The following is a 17,761-nucleotide window of genomic DNA, read 5'->3' as shown; positions in this document are numbered from 1 at the left end:
AATGTGAATGAGAAGATTGAGGCCCATACTAGAGAAAACATTTCCTCACAAATGTTTCTGTCATAGGACTACGTATTCCCTTGTACTATGCACAATTTTACCACACATTCTGTGCCATACTTTCCATGGCTCCATAGAGAAACCTATAATATTTTGACAAAGAGAGCAATGGTAAGATATATGACCTGAAAAGTAGCTAGCCCCAAAACGGTCTGTGATGGGGGAACTCCCAGCCCTGTTAACCCTGGTGGTTGGTCTTTGTGTTTCCTGGTGAAACCCCCATGAGCCATCCATCCCCTTCAATGGGCTTTGATGAAGGCTACAGCCCACAGGGCAGACACTGCTGTTACTAATGCACACTACACCAGGTAGGAACACACACATGCACTGTTTTAACCTGCATGCACACGACCAGGGAGGAGCTCCATTGGAATACAAAATCACTCCCGCTCGTGGAAGTCCTCAGAGGTAGAGGAAACATTCTGGCATTGCCTTTTTAACTTTTGAACACCTGCTTTAACGATAACAGCAGGACAAATTAAGCCAGGTGAATGCTAGCTGCTGTGCAGGTTTGCATGTTTGTGGAAGATTGTACTGTACCCAACATTACCTACACCAGTATTCCATTTTAGAGCCAGACAATCAAGAGCATTCGGGAGCTGTATAAAGCAATTGACATACCATGTCCCTTATAAAATTGATATGCTTGGTGTCTTGGAGCTCAAATGAAGAAAGTCGGGATTTCCCAACATGGGCCTCTATTTCCTTCATGGAGAGAGAAGGAGGGGAAAATGGCTAAAGATATTGTCTGGCCACCATGGCTAACACCACCGATTGGCCTGGCTGAGGAGATGACATGACATTTCTGTGGAAACAAGAGAAGAGCAGCATAATCTTAATGAGCTCTGCTGAGAGAGAGGGAGACAGAGGACCCAGGTCCTGACCATTCCTGACACGCCTCACGATTGGAAACAAAAATACAAGAGGAGGAAAAAGACAAAAAGGAAAGAGAAACATTAAGAATGCTGGTTGGACAAAGCTGAGAAGGTGCCACGGTGTATGTTGTTAAAAAATACCATAACTGGCTGTAGTCTGAGACCAAAGCATGTCTTCTCCATGAACCTCTCTGTGAATCTACAGGTAAAATAATAATAATTTGTGGGTGCTTATATTTGTTCTGTTATACACAAATGTGTGATGGAAGTGTGTTTCTTGCATTTCCCAACTCCCCCTGAGACACACACAGGAAGTGGGGTCACAGTAAAGGTTGCCATTGGCCAGTGCCCCTGGAGCAATTAGGGTTTAGTGCGTTGCTCAAGGGTACAGCGGCAGATTTTTCACCTTGTCGGCTCCGGTATTCAAGCCAGCAACCTTTCGGTCACTGGCCCAACGCTCTAAACTCGAGACTACCTGCCGCCCACCAGCTCTTCCCTCTTAATGTATTATGTTTTACATAATCAGTGTCACAATCGACTGCCTTGAGAAACGCCATTTGAGCACTACCATGCAACACCCAGGAAGTCTGAGGGAGAGATGTAGAGGTGCATCCGGGGACGAGAGCTAAGCTGTCAGTTCCCTGCCTGTGTTATTACGTTTATAGAACAACCACTTAGTCCAATAAGGATGAATAATTGAGCGGAACAAGTCAACCGCCACGGAGGCACGCGAAGCCAGGCGTCGGGAGGCATGAGCGTCAAGCGGCGCAATAAAATATGCTAAGTGGCAGGAGATGAGAGCATTACAGGGTGGAATCAGAGCAGGGGACGCGGGGCGCGGAGAGAGAGATAAATTATCTGTCGCTTAATGCGAAGCAACGTAAGCAAATGAGCCGTGGAGGGGATGAATTACAGATTGCCGGCCTACAATTCTACCACTGATCCCTCCACATTATATCAAACAGAGAATGGGGAGAGAGGGGAGGGGGACCAGGCAGAGGGAGGCATGGCAGGAAGAATTAGATTAGCACCGGGAGCAGTGGTGAGATGCTGGACTACAGTATGAAGGGATCTGTTTGCATCTCGCTGTGAAATCATATGAAGTGACAGGTGCATGTGTAATAATTGAATCCCTGCCTAGATTCAATTATGTTGGCGTCTCGTTTATACACGATGCTTGAAGTAGGTCGAAACCCTGAGCAGCATGAGCTACCAAAACATTCATTGTGCTCGTGTCCATTTATTTTGCTTTGAATTTTGCCTGTGACTGTTTACATATCTATAAAAAATACGAACGTGCCAGCCCAAATCTTCCAGCCTGGTCCAAACGACAAGGTTTGTAAAATAATGGCAACCCCAACCATGTTCACTCTCCTCTGGCATAATGAGTCTGGGTGCTGTTGTTCTGTCAGTGGAGAGAGCAGGCAGAGAGACTGAAGTTGTCTGTCCAGGACCAGTCCCCAGATGACACTAACCTTCATCATCGGGAAGAGGCGCTAAGTCCCCCCCTAAAGCGCTACTCTTGGCCGCACTCTGGCAGCTCTGAGAGCTAAAACGCTGCGGTGACACTCTGCCGCCCCTTTTGATCTGCACTTCCTGATTACAGCCATGGAGGAGAGCAGAGGAGAGCTGGAGGGGGGGGGTGGAAGAGGGGAGTAGGGGATGAAGTACCCCAGGGACCCTGGGAGCTGTTTGGTCGTGTGTGTGTGCGTTGAGGGAAGGAGAAGGGAGGGAGATCTCTCAGCACAACCACATTACCAACCCCCCTTGACAGAAACAGACAAAGACGCATATACACACATGACTCACACACACACGCCCCTCTCCTGGCCTGGTGATGGATAACACAGTCAGTGGTCTGCACCAGCACACACACAGGTACTCAGAGCTGACCTTTGCAGTGTGCTCCCAGCTGGGTGCTCTGCCTTTGCTTGCCTTGGCCTATAAAAGCTCCTCTGTGACAGATGATCAGAGAATCTGTCTGTGCGTTCCCTCATACACTTACTCATCCATCAAGTGCTCTGCGCTCGGGCTTGATACTGTCATTCTAATGGTTTGTGCGCTCACTGATATACATGAATTGACGTGCACAGTACTTTATGTTTTACTGCTACTTTATGTTTTACTCTGGGATTTCATACAGAACATGAACATCGCTCCATACTTCTGTCCAGTAGATCATACGAACAATATGTTCTGATGACTTTCACCCTCCTACACTTATCCGTGTACTGTAGATCACTGGAACGACCCATCTGATTTCTTCCCTTCTCCTCTCACCCCTCCTTCGTAGATAATAGGAACGATCCCACTTATGCCCAACTCTGGGGGGCCCTCGAGCCAATCAGGGGGCGTAAACCCAGCACTGCAGGTCCAGCCAATTACACCCCAGCTTCTGACCAACGCCCAGGGCCAGATCATCGCCACGGTGATCGGCAATCAAATCCTGCCTGTCATCAACACCCAGGGAATCACACTGTCACCAATCAAGCCTGGACAGCAGGTAACCACACACGCAGACGTACAGTACACACACACACATGCACAGATACAAGCATGTGTGCACACACACACACACACACACACACACACACACACACACACACACACACACACACACACACACACACACACACACACACACACACACAGGAAGCAGACACATGAAGATGTGCTTCTAATCCCAGTACATTTGCAGACCAAAAACATTTTCCATCCAATTGGCGAAAGATTTTCATGCGACTATTCAAAATTTCACATAAGCAAATGATGCGCATTTTCCCACCAGAGATGTTTCCATCAAATTGACTCGTTGTGGATAAAAGGCTGTGCGTGATGATGTCGTGCTTAGAAAAATTACTTTTGTGGTTAAATTCCCATGTACGAATAAAAAAGGATGTTCAACTCTACTGATGGTTTGGTCACAGAAACAATGATATAGCGAATGTGTCCACTCTGGTATTGGTACGTGCGCGCTAGCCAACAGCTTGCAGATACAGTGCGGGTATAGCCTACATGATGAGATTATTATGGACAAAAGAGCATGATTATTTAAATTTGTCAAACGTCAACCAACATCATGTCACCAGAATAAGACCCTCGATATTTATAGGAAAGGAGCATCAAACTCATCACCGTGCAATTTCACCACCCTGTGAAGTTCACCATAATTTATTTCATCTGTAGCCTAATAAACTGCATGCTTTCCCGAGTTGTAGTGGGAGGACCACACAACATGTCATCGCATGATGGTTAGAGCGGCAGGTAGCCTAGTGGTTAGAGCATTGGCCGAATCCCCGAGCTGACAAGGTAAAAATCTGTCGTTCTGCCCTTGAACAAGGCAGTTAACCCACTGTTCCTAGGCTGTCATTGTAAATAATATTTATTTCTTAAACTGACCTGCCTAGTTAAATAAAAGTAAAATAAAAAATGTATCAATATTTGTGCATAAAAGCTTTTCCACCGCCATTTATCGCATAATTAACTTTACCATCACAAAAAGATCCCACCTTGTCTAGCGTATGTTTTTTGTCGACATTTGGAAAGTTTGTTGACACATTTGCTCTTTCCGTCAGGCCTGTCGTGACATTTTTTAGGCATAAAAAGGTTGGATGGAAACCTGGTTAGAGGAACACATAGATACACACTATAAAAATGGATGAGGAGAAAAATCTTTATCTGTGTGGATTGAACTTTTTTTCTGTTTACTCTTGAGAAAAGTAACCCTTACAAAACGAGTCAAGTCTGATGTTTTTTTCAGCTATCAAGTCGTCTCATCTTCTGTCTAAACACAACTTGAAAAGGTTTTCCTTCACAAAAACATAACTCCCAACTGTAACATTTCATTGGTCCCAGTGTTTGGAAGAAGTTGCTTTCGATAAAACCATTCAAATTGACTCTTTTGACTCGGGCAGTAAAGATTATAGAAATGCTACAGACAGAAAAAAATTCTGTCAAGCGGTAGTGTGTGCGCGTGTGCGTGTGTGTAAAGCACCTGTCAGGCATCCTCTTAGACTCCATCTCAAGAAGTATGCAGAGCCCCTGCAGAACCAAACAAAAAGCAATGCTTTTCATCATCCCACTTAAAACTAAAATACTCCCCCCTACACCTTTTTGACCTCTGTGACCGGAGCATGTTGTAATTCTCCTTAATAATAAAACATTTAAAGGGATAATCATGTGTCTCTAGCTATCAAAACAATACAAGACCAGACTGAACCTCTAAAAGGGACAGAAGGCTCTCTTGTACTCAGAAGAACATGAGTTCTTTAGTGCTATTTGTAGGAGTGAGCTTAAATCCCACCTAGTGCAAAAGTTTTATGTACAAAGTAAATAGCTTCCTTCTTTTGGACTTGTACATACATGGTAGATGTCAGACGCACACCTACTAAAGAAATCAAATAAATTACACAGCTTTAAGTCTACCTAATATCGACCAGACTTTCAGCCATAAAAAAAGCAGGTTAAAAAAGTGAAACATGATATGTAAATGGCAAGGACAATAGTTCAATCTGATAGGGTGGACTAACTCAGACGATGGCCTTAAATGTGACTTCACCGGATCACGCTCGTGATCGAATGAATGCATTTGTAATAATGTTTATGGTTTTTGTCCTCACTTCAAAGACACACGACACCGACAGTTCCACAGGTGTAATTTACGGCTGTCAGCGCCGGCAGTGCGGAATATTTCCAGTGAAGCTAGATAATTCTCTCTGCCTGTCAACTGTCTTGACAGTATGTGCATCTCTGTTGACATCCACCACACTTTCCAAACAAACACATACCGAGGGGAAAATAATTAACAGCAAGAGAGAGGAGTGGGAAAGCCAACCTAGTTTACGGAGGAGACGGCCTTCACTTTAGAGTGAAGACATAGCAGCTTGATCTTGTAAGAGCAATTCATTTGCTCACAAACATGAAAATACATCGTTTTCATAGAGCCGAAGCACATTGCCTGTAAATCCTAAATTATGTTTGATACGGGAGCGGCGGTGTCCACGTGTCTTTTCCTGCACAGACCTGCCTTCATTAGCAATTCCCTTGTGTCTGACGACTGGGGAAAAACACTATTGTCATCGTGTTCTCTACACTCCTGTATGGCAGAGAGAGAGAGAGAGAAAGAGAGAGAGAGGGAGAGAGAGAGAGGGAGAGAGAGAGAGAGAGGGAGAGGGAGAGGGAGAGGGAGAGGGAGAGGGAGAGGGAGGGAGAGAGAGAGAGAGAGAGAGAGAGAGAGAGAGATACACAAACAGCAGAGACACCAGTCATCTCCTATCAAACCCCACTGTCTATCTCTATACAAATGTAACACTGTCTGTTTCAATAGAAATCTAGCCCTGACTAGTTTACTCTATTGACCCGACTATTGATACTGCATTGTGTGTTATCATTCTGAATAGTTGTTATGATCATATAACATCTTTACACAAACCTAATCATATTATGTTCAGCTGTTAATGTCAAATGTAATTGCTGCAGTGTCACAGCAATGTACAGGTGCCGGAGAGTCACCATAACTGCTGTGGTTGGTTATGAAGATCGCTTATAGTGCTATTGGTGCAACGTTATAGGGGATGTATTGTTGTTTTAAGTCAATATTTCATTTCTGTGTGTCCTCAGCTGCCTCAGGCTCAGCATGTTCAGACAGGCCCAGTGTCGTCTCAGCCCAACCTGCTCCACATGCCCCACAGCCAGAGTCCTCTCCGCCAGGCCTCTTCCTCCTCCTCGTCCTCATCTTCCTCCTCCGCCCTCAGCGTGGGTCAGCTGGTCAGCAGTGAGTACCCGGTGACACACTCACACACACGCGTGCACACACACACACACACACACACACACACACACACACACACACACACACACACACACACACACACACACATATTAAGAGAACATACGAGTCTACAGAATTTTGTAATTGACCGCAGTCTTTGGTATGGTGAACCTTCTATTTCAAGAGGACTGGATTTCTGTTTGTCCAGAAACTTTAGATTTTTCTCCTTCCTCTTTTTGAAGGATTTATTTAATATTCTGTTTATTAGACTATCAAAAACACTGTGTGTAATGAACACCAGCCTCAGTTTCCAAATGCTTAGCCCTCTGTGGACCCTTAATAAATCATAGAGCCTAAGGCTGTCAGCATGCAAACCGTTGCCTTAAAAAGTCAGTTTTAGTCAGATAAATATAAATACATTTAATTTGTCACAGGCTATTCACCTAAATTCCCTAATTTTGAAGGCATCTGCGGCTGAGTTCTGCATTCAATATAAAGAAGTTGCCATTGATCAACTTGTTTTATGTACTGGGTGGTTTGAGCCTTGAATTCTGATTGACTGAAAGCCATGGTATATCAGACCATACACCACGGGTATGACAAAACATTTCGTTTTACTAAATTGGTAACCAGTTTATAAAAGCAATAAGACTCCTCGGCTAAGGGCTGTGCCTAAGAACAGCCCTTAGCCGTGGTATATTGGCCATATACCACACCTCCTCTGGCCGTATTGCTTAATTACACCATGGCATTGTTGATAATACTTGTTTCTGATTGGCTTGAAGGCCATTCTAGAGCGTGCATTATTTCCCTGTAACGCATGGTATATCGGCACGGTAAAATTCAATGGCTATAGTTCATTCTTACATGTTCTATGTTTCAGCTGCTTTTGAAAGCAACAGTCGAATTGAAAACATTATTGTCATTGTTGAATTCAATTTTCATAACAACACGCTAGGACTGATGGTTTGGTTAGCTAAACTAGCAACTACCGTAGCTACCTAGTAAACGTTCTAGCTACTTCAGTGGATGTTGAACACATTTCTACTGTCAAATGAACACATAGAAATGATCGTCATGGTATGAAAGGGATAATCAAGTCGGGGTTCTCCGTCAATGCATCGTGGAACACACCTTCCACGTCATTCAAGAATGCATAGCCCCTCGGTGAATATCCCGTACGTGGACATGGAGCATTATTTCTGTGTCGAATCATACGTAATACAGTTTTTTATTCTACATTCCTCTTGCCAATATACTGCCCTGGTCCAGCTCATTGTATTTGCAAGGTCCAAGGGTAACACTTTATTTGGATAGTCCATCTGTAGATGCTCTACAGACTATCCACAAACCATCATTAACATTTAACCTAACATTTAACCTATCTACTAACCCTAACCCTAACCTTAACCCTTATCCTAACCCTAAACTTAACCCTAACCTGAACCCTTACCCTTATTCTAAACCTAACTCTAACCGTAACCTTAGCAAGCAGTTGCTTATCAACAGATAGTTTGTTGATAGCATCCATACTATAATAAAGTATGACCAGCATTTTTATTCTAAACGAGTGGATGGTATTTTTCTTTTTAGATCACAAATACCTACACAGGGTACATAGGAATTTCAAACCCAATGTAAATGAAATCCAACGCCATCATATGGAATATGTATTATTTGTAAAGCCTTGAAGACAGTCATATAGGAAGGAGACCAGTGATGGATCCCAGTGGACAGACAGTGTGGGCACCACTTACAGAGAGGACTAATCATTTCATATAGAAACACACTTCAATGGCTCGCCATTGGGGATAATCAGATGCTCATCAAGGTGGAACTGATGAGGACTGAGGATGCAGCTAGTGCCCATCCTCCCATCCTTTTAAGATATACAGGGCCTGCATCCCAAATGGCAGCTTATTCCGTATATAGTGCCCTACATTTGACTAGACGAACCCTCCATTCAGTCCAAAAAAAAATATATATAGAGGACCTGGTCAAAGTAGTGCACTACATTGGGAATAGGGTGCCATTTGGGATGACTTGGTCCCATGCCTCCAAATGTTCGCACGTCTAGAGCTCTGCCGCCATAGAAGCTCAGAATCGCTGCGTCTCTTATGAGGCCTCACGGCAAGATGGCAGCCCGATAGATTTTTTTTCATAAATACGCTTGGAAGATTCCTTTTAATAATTCATTGATAATGACCAAGATGAATAATTCACTGGCACAAACGTTGCTTTAGTAAGCAGGATGCCAGGGCACCTGACATTGATGTACAATGTGAAATCACTTTTTATTAGCTATGAAACTCTTCAAAATGCTTCAGGGAAAATAGGTCCCCAAAGTCACTTAAATGTGGGTCCGCGAAGCAGCAATTTACAAACAACATTTATACAATACAATGTCTTCTTTAGAGTAGAGTTGAATGTCACCTTTGAACAATTGAGTAGTGCAGCACACACAGCAGCATAGTCTTTCTGCGGAGGTGTCAATTGACTTCCCCAAAGGAGGGACAGATGATTGGAACGCTCCTCTAATAAACATTCCACAGGCTTCTTTTTCATGATCAAAGCACAGAGTTTGGGCTCTAAAACCGTTGGCTTTCAGTCTGCGTCTTGTTCATAATGAAGCAGGGGTAATGCCGAGAACGGCAAATGCACCACGGTGGACTAACCTATTGAATGGACATGTCTCTATGCTGCTGTGTCCATTATGTGTCTATGAGCTTTTATGCTGAAGATTAAATGAGGAACATTTTCAATGTAGCGTTAAACACAAAGCCCGCCTTTCACTCTCGATACCATTACAGTACATATTGTACAGAGACCGCTATTATCAACTAGAGGGCAGAGAAGCACCAGAATGGCAATCACTGCTAAATCAATTCATAATGTATTTCTAAAGCTACTCCTGTTGTTCGTCAACAGAGACCAGAAATGTCACATTATAGTGGAATGTATGTGAATTAGCTATATTCTTTGATTTCGGTGTGTTTAATGGTGCTAACCCCCCTCCCTCTGCCTCCATCTGTACTCCCTGACAAATCGTTTTTTAACGGCATTTTAACTATACGAAGAGTGCCTTGGTCCTTCGTGTTTTTTGACCCCCCTCTATCTGTGTTGTATCGTAGACCCCCAGACGGCCGCCAGCGAAGTGGACGGGGTCAACCTGGAGGAGATTCGGGAGTTCGCCAAAGCGTTCAAAATCCGCCGCTTGTCCCTGGGCCTGACCCAGACGCAGGTGGGTCAGGCACTCAGCGCGGCCGAGGGCCCGGCCTATAGTCAGTCTGCCATCTGCAGGTAAGGAGGACTTGGGGTGCCGAATGATTCACAGCAAAGCATGGTATTTTCTGGCATAGATCTGTTGATTATGGTGTCTCCTGGAATATTCCCATCCTTCCCATCAAGTGATAAAAGTTTTTTTTCATGACTGCAGTGCAGAAGTTAAGTTGACTTACTCGTTGTGGTACTAAAAGGGCAAATGAATGCAATATCTTACCAGTTTTATTTAAAATAAATATGTAGAACCTCGTGTAGGAAGATCTGAAACCGTTTTATATCTGAATGATGTGCGGTCACTTCTCCGTAGATCAACTGTTCCTCGCGCTGCGCTCTCCTGTCGGTGTAGTAGTCGCCACAGTAGACAAAGGTGCTCAGGAGCGCTGTCTTTGAGACTGCACATCGTTTTCTGGTGTCCATGACGACTCACATCCATATTTCATCTCATATTTAAGCAGACATCATTAAGATATTAAAATGAATACATAATTGAAGACCATCCAGTCAAATGAAGGTCTCGTGTCAATTCTTTGTCCTCCTCTCTTTTTTTCTCTCTCCTCTGACATGACTTACTTATGCAAAATACATTACCTAGAGTATTACACGAAGCACTTAAAGCATTTAATAATTACTTAGGCCTATTGCTGTTCACTCTACATTGGGCTTAAGAGAACCTGACAAGAACCCGTCTGTTAATAAGATTGTCATGTTCTACAGTCCCGTAAGGACGTGCGTTTTAAACGCCACATTATCTATTCATTAGATAATCAGACATTTAGTGTTACCAGGTAATGTCTCGTCCTTTTTAAGCCTTTGCTCCTTTAACTTCAGCACCAAATTAACTAAACCCCTTAGAAGTGCACGTCTATAAACATTATATTACATCACAGCATTCAAACTCCTTCATTCTTAAGTTTCACATGATCTAAAAGTACAATTATTTCTGTTCTATTTTATTTTTCTCAGCAAATTTATGAAATCAATAGTTTAAATATCATAATCACATCTAATTAAGTTCTGACATTTGGCAGTGACCTGTGGCTAATGTCATTTTGCCTTTTCTTTGTACTCTACCCACCCATAGTATTGTGCTTTACTGTAGTAGCATGCATCACTGTCAACAGTTATCATCACTGTGCCCCTTCTTATTCCTGTATTCATTTGTAATGCGCTTCTGAACTGCATGCGCTCTGCTGATGACCTGTCCTGCCTACAGTACGTGACACACTGCTACCATGCGCTCTTAAAATGTTCATCACATCAACATCAAATGGCCGGTATAATCTGAAACTGGGGGAGCAGGGTTCTTATGAGCAACAGCCATTTCAAACTAATGTTTCAAGTCTTTAAAAAAAATCGCCCATGAAATATTTACAAGCATGCATAATTCAGACATTTAGAGGTACATTAAAAGCCATTAGCTTCAAAAAATAAAAAATAAATAAAAAAACAGGTAATGTCTTCTTGTGGGTTTATGTATGTCGGTAAGACCGTCGTTTTTTTGTTGGTATGACGTTTTAAGTAGATAGTCTTCACATGCTTTAGTTTAGTTAACATCAACAGAGACATGGAAGTTGGAGGAGACGAGGGGACCGCATGCTAGCTTAGGGGCTTGCTGTTGTCATATATCACTGGAACAGACAGTGACACAGAGTTCCGTCTTGTCGGATTCCATTGCTCACTTTGTTAAAAAGCTTTATTAGCTTATCACAGGGCCACAAACATCCCATAAGGACATCATCAGGCCGATGGGTTTGAATATTGTCTTATCATAGAGTGCTTTGTACAAGCAGCAAATACAATCTGTCATGTAGGGTTAAACTAAAATAATGATATTGCCCAAATGCTTTCTGGATAACGTTGCAAATTATGATTGATGGCATGCTTTCACAAATGGATGACACATTTTTCTTGCGGAAAAATATGCAATAAGTTTAATTCCACCGCCTCCTCAATGCAACTACACGTCCAAAGATTCACAGTGCTGTTAATGTGAATACCGCTCAGAATGCATCGGTGCACAATGTTGTCTTAACTACTCGTTTCTGGTGTAATTCCTGAAGGGGAATTATGTTTCCATGTTTAAGCTGCATGCATTTACAACATTCCTTTACACTCAAACTTACACATCAAATTAAGCAGAAATGTGCCTTCACTTCCACCCTACTTACATTGCATCGCATCCACTTCTTTCTCCACCTGTACCTGGCATGTTGGATTCATATCTGCAAGCTCGGAATACTAATTTAATTCATCGGATATGTCCCCTGTATTCTGTAAGTAATGGACCTTCCACTTCGTCAAATACCCATTCTTACACATGGCCTCACGATATTGTTAAAGGGTTAAACACAAACAGCACTGTAAGCATTAGCACTTAGCAGATGTTTATGCATGGCCTGAAAAAGGTACTTTTAAGACCGTTGAGAGAGGGAGGGAGGAAGGGGGGTAAAAAAAGGTAGATATACAGTATGTATTCATTTCCCACTGGTGGTTCTCAACTCGTAGGAGTGGCTCCTCACTGAGGAGTAGCCGAGCAGCTTTCCACTCATTTGAGTGCATTTGGTCCCTGTTGATCCATGAAATGTCCTGTTTCTACCCACTCCTTATATTTACTGGCTAATGTATTCCCTGCAGGATGGAACCGTCCTCTTTCCACTGTTTAAGAGTGGCTTATAAATAATACTGCCCGTCGACAAGCAGAAATGTAAAAACAGAGTTGGAAAGCGGGAAAAACAGACAGGGCATTATTCGCTATCGTTCTGTATAACAAGTCGACTCTCCACTAAGAAATGTCTTTCATTTTGGTCCTATGAGAGGGGTTCCTTTCTCCCAGCTCTGAGGCAGCTCCTCACCTGCCTTCCAGGAAGATTATATCAAAGGCATCCATGATAGGTCGAGGTCATAGAAGAGGCCTAGACGTGTTCCGCTTTTGTTTTAAAGGCGTATTACTTTCTTCTCTCAGCCGCTCGCCCCTGAACAGCTAGACAGATGTCTGGACTCTCATTAGAGGGCAGGCAGCTTAAACCACACTCTGACACTGATTCCATTAATACACGGCATGTGAGAAACCCAGCAACTTTAGCCCAGGTCCATCATCCTTCAGCACGTCCAAGCCAAACGCCATCTCTGTGCTTGTCTCACAGAACGCTGCAGCTGACAGGGTAAAAATACACTGAGTTACAGTACAGATACCCCTTACAATGTTCTAATAGTACAATAGTATAAATCCACTATTTGGTGAGATCATACTGATCAGCAAACCATCATTTAGCTACTGTTCATGACTTAGGAACTCTTTCAAAACTTTTTAACTTTAGTTTTGAGCTATTGAGGGTTCATTTCAAAGGCACTAAAGTACACAATACACTAAATTCGAATATTTACTTATGCTTCGTGCATTCATAAACTTGCAAGTATATTCAAGACTGAAAAGTGGAAATGTATTATTTTTAAATATACAATGAGCACTTGAGGGAGAAAAGTTTGAAAAATGTATTAAAAATTTGCATTTTGATGAATAATTCAAACTGCTTTTGTAAATGATAGTTCTGTGCTTAAGTGCTTGCACTGCTGCCTGTTTGACCATATGAATGAAAAACCTTGACTTTTATCACTTGAAGGGAGGGTATGGGAAGAATTGCATTGTTTGGTTAACCCCTTTTTACCTTTTTCTGATTGATGATATGATAGGTAGATGGTATTGTGTATCAATGGATACTAGTGTAGTCTCCATAGCTAAAGCTCAGTGTTTGATCATTATAGTCAGGTGCTCGGGCAGTTTTATTGGTCCATCTGAAGTATTTTTTTAGCCATTGGCAGGGTCTCCTCACCCTAACGCTGCCTATCTGGGACAGAGGACTACAGCCACAGCCAACCAAACAAAAGACAAGCGAACAAAGCGAAAACAAAATGGCACCACATGTAACGTTCACTTTCAACTGCTATAACTTTGGCTACAAACTCTCATGGATGTAACCAAGGCTGGTGGGTGTCTCTGTCCCAGTGGCAGCTGCTTGGGAGAGGAGGCCCAGTTCACTGAGACAGGCAGGTTATCCCTTGGCCCAGCAGGGCACCTAAGTAAGATTCTTCTCTCTCAATTCTCCCCAGACACACCATCCTGAGAAGCCACTTTTTCCTACCACAGGAAGCCCAAGAGAACCCTATAGGTAGCAGTCTGACAGGCAAACTGAACCCTGGCCTTTTATATCCTGCCAGGTTTGAGAAGTTGGACATCACCCCAAAAAGCGCCCAGAAGATTAAGCCGGTTCTGGAACGCTGGATGGCCGAGGCCGAGGCCCGCCACCGGTCCGGCATGCAGAACCTGACCGAGTTTATCGGCAGTGAGCCCTCCAAAAAACGCAAGCGGAGGACCTCTTTCACCCCACAAGCGCTGGAGATCCTCAACAGCCACTTTGAGAAGAACACGCACCCCTCTGGACAGGAAATGACCGAGATAGCTGAGAAACTGAACTATGACCGTGAGGTGGTCCGCGTCTGGTTCTGCAACAAGAGGCAAGCGTTGAAAAACACAATAAAGCGGTTGAAACAGCCCGGTGACCTGGACCTGGACCTGGACCTCGGCCCGACCGCGCCCATGGACCCTCTCTCTGATTCTCTGGAAGAGCTCCCAAAATGAACGACCAAACTAGAGGTAAAGAGGAAAGTCTTAACAACATGGTGGATCATGACCCAAAGTAGGATGAAGACTGAAAGAACATTCCTCTCCCTTTATAAAGGCAACTGAAAGGACAGTTATGAAAGTTTGCAAACAAAAATAAGTGTTGTCAGTGTGATTACCACAGTTATTTAAATATTTTGGCAAAAACCAAATATAAGAAAAGATATGTTCACATTTGAGAGAGAAAATTACAAACCTACAGTGTGCTGTTTCAAAGCAATCAAATTCTGGCCTCATAGACCAGAACATTGTCCAAATTTGGGTTCCCATTAGGGAGATTTTAGTAAAGAGATCATACCAAAATCAAAGACAAAAACACTAACTACTTACCAAAGTCTGTTGCATCAGAAAACTAAGAATAATTTTTTAAGTGTAAATGTGTTCTAAATTTTTACATTTGTACTGGCAAAAAATCTACGATATATGTGTGAGGTTGGGTGTACATTATATCTTTGTTTCACTTAATTTTATTTCCTGGGCTTATATGTAAATATCTACTAAATACCGTCTTCAGATTGAAATCACAATGTCAAAGTTCTCTTTGAAAGATTTGTCGTGTAAATGCATTTTTGCTGTGAAACAATGACATTATGTTGTTTGTCTCAGATTCCTTCTCATCTGCAGCTACTCTAAGTCACAGTGTTTTTACAGGTAACAACTTTTACAGGTATTTATCAATGATTTTATGAGATTGTCTAGGTTTTGTTGATGAAGGACAATAAACTCAAGGCTGTCCAAACAGTGTGGGTATACTCAGTACCTAACCATAAAGGTCCTGTCTCTGTTCACCAAAATATATATGTCATCCGCTACGGAAGACAACGTCTTTTCAACCTTATTTTCCTTTTGTGACAACTGTGACTTTTTTTTATACATACAGAAACATGCCGTCAATTCTGTTATTTCAGGCCTAGTGTTGTGTCAGGGAGAACTTCCCTCAATGTTATACTGTGTCAAGTGCTGCTGTAAGTCATTCTGTTGCCAAAGCCTGATAGCCAAAGAACACATTACTTCAGCTCAAGGACTTGGGGAGATTTTTACCTTGGCCGATTACATGTTTTAGTTATTTTGATGTGCTTGTAAGTTCCCTTTCGTTCTTTTTTTCTGTGGGGTTTCTTTCATACACTGAGTTCAACTACTTTACACAAAGGCCAACGGAATGCCAAATAAAATGTTTACTTTCAAAAGAGAACTCTTTGTTAATTGACAACCCTCTTATATTGCAATATAGAAAATGTGTTGGACTGTGAGGACCTTCCTGCCCATCCCTTTCTGAAGTGTGTGTCTAGTTTGTTCTATTTGCTGTAGCATAGCATAACAGAATTGCTCCCGCATGTTTCCGATAACAAGGTTTGGGTTACAGGAATCTGAAATCAAGACAACAAAACACAAACGGTAGCCCAAGCTTCAAATCATTAAGTACATTCTTCAGAGTACACTGTCACAGAGAACAAATTACACATGTAGAGGATTTAGCAATTATCTCACATTTTTCTGCCCTTAGAGCAAAATATGGATTACTTTCTTTAAGCATTCAGCAACTCATTCTAATCGAATCAATCGGAAGGTTTTCTCATCTCTGAATCGTCTTCAGGGGTCAAATACTGTTTGCAAAATGTCACGCTGTTGTTTTGTGTTTGTTTCCATTGTCTTTTGCTTTGAGTGATTCTACAGCGAAGCCTTGACAGACAGTGTAGCCTAATTTAAAAAAAAAAGTGTATTGGAAAAAGTTGTGTGAAATGCAAAACAACCCAATAGGCCGTGCGCCAGACATAATCCATATTCACTTCAACTAACAAATCATAGGGTGTTGTTGCTGTGTAGCTGTTAATATACAGATCTAAACAGAGTCTCATCATAACGTCGAGCTCCCCCCCCCCCCCCCCACAGGTGTACTTCAATATTACCAGGACCCACATGAAGGATTCAAGGAATCAATATTGTTACACCGTTGATGTGTCAATAACCTATACTGCCAATGTGTTGAACTTCTCCACTGGATATTGCAAACTAGTACATATGTGTAAAACCACTTCTCAGAACTCTTAAGATTTCACATTGATGTGAAATGTTCTTATTTGACTCATATAAAACACTTAAATAAGGTGAAGGGAGAATGGCGAGTGTTACATGACAGGCTGAGTGAACTTAGATTTTCCGCGATGTTTTCGTATCGGTGTGTTTTGTTCAATGTCTCTTAGTCCCCATGTGCACTGTTGTTGCCTAGCAACGTAAAGTGCACTTGATAACACTTACAAACGCATAAGGAAATAGACATTCATTGATATTGTAGTCTGGACTGTATGTTCCAGTAGGCTGAGGTTTAAGAGGTACTATACATACAAGCTCCCTGACGAGTTCATTACATGTATTATTTATTATATACCTTTACAGGAAGTAGTGTTAAACAGTGTCATACTACACCTTTTTAGATATTTAAAGTCAGTATTACTAAATAGTGGTCAATCAATCCAAAGATTTTTGTGTGTTCCCTCCCTGTCTCACCCCACCTCGTCCCAACACGTAAGAGAAGTGATGATGCTGCGGCTGATGTATAGTATGGGCATGTAGTACTGAGGCTTAACAATGAAGCTGTAACCAAAAACAAAGACAGAGAACGAATTTATACCTTCGCTCAACCTTTCGATGCTGCACCAAAGCTCTATAGTTATATGCACATTGTACAGAGAAATGGGTTCATGTCGCTGACAATCTTGAAATACGAAGAGAGTCGATGATTAGATAAGTTGTAGTTCATTGACATTTTACCTCAGCACTGTCCTCGTACACTGAGCAATGCCATGCAAACGCCATGACAGAAGAAAATACAGAAAAATGGCTCCTGTAAAATGTTTGTAAGTAGTGTTCACTTCTCATGGGGGGGGGGGGGGGGTTGTGTCTGAACTGAGATTCTGTATGACATGTGTTTTATTTTTGTCAAGTGGTTTCCAGGGTCACATGTACAGGACTTTCTAAACTTTGTTGTTACTTGTTTTTTTGTTTTTTTTCTCTCTCTCTGTGACTTTGTTACATGCACTGCTCAGTTACAGTCTTCAAGGTGTGCCCTGTTTCGTAAGGGGCAAAGAAGGCTTTATA

At 42.4% G+C, this 17,761-nt stretch overlaps 1 protein-coding gene across 4 annotated transcripts in view; it reads left to right on the top strand.

The window, feature by feature from the left end:
* Positions 1 to 17,551, top strand: part of LOC129859370 (POU domain, class 6, transcription factor 2-like) — a 93,498-nt gene extending 75,947 nt beyond the window's left edge. For 3 of the 4 annotated variants that reach the window (XM_055929086.1, XM_055929084.1, XM_055929085.1), the window contains 4 exons: positions 3,229 to 3,438; positions 6,555 to 6,708; positions 9,837 to 10,005; positions 14,095 to 17,551. In XM_055929086.1, the coding sequence (XP_055785061.1) occupies positions 3,229 to 3,438; positions 6,555 to 6,708; positions 9,837 to 10,005; positions 14,095 to 14,623 (1,062 nt within the window). In that variant the 3' untranslated portion in view covers positions 14,624 to 17,551. The remainder of the gene's footprint in view (positions 1 to 3,228; positions 3,439 to 6,554; positions 6,709 to 9,836; positions 10,006 to 14,094) is intronic. The other variant, XM_055929087.1, reaches the window with a different exon arrangement.
* Positions 17,552 to 17,761: the final 210 nt, after the last annotated feature.

Source organism: Salvelinus fontinalis, chromosome 7 (genome assembly GCF_029448725.1).
Source record: "Salvelinus fontinalis isolate EN_2023a chromosome 7, ASM2944872v1, whole genome shotgun sequence".
NCBI lineage: Eukaryota > Metazoa > Chordata > Actinopteri > Salmoniformes > Salmonidae > Salvelinus > Salvelinus fontinalis.
This window is presented reverse-complemented; position numbering and strand designations above follow the sequence as displayed.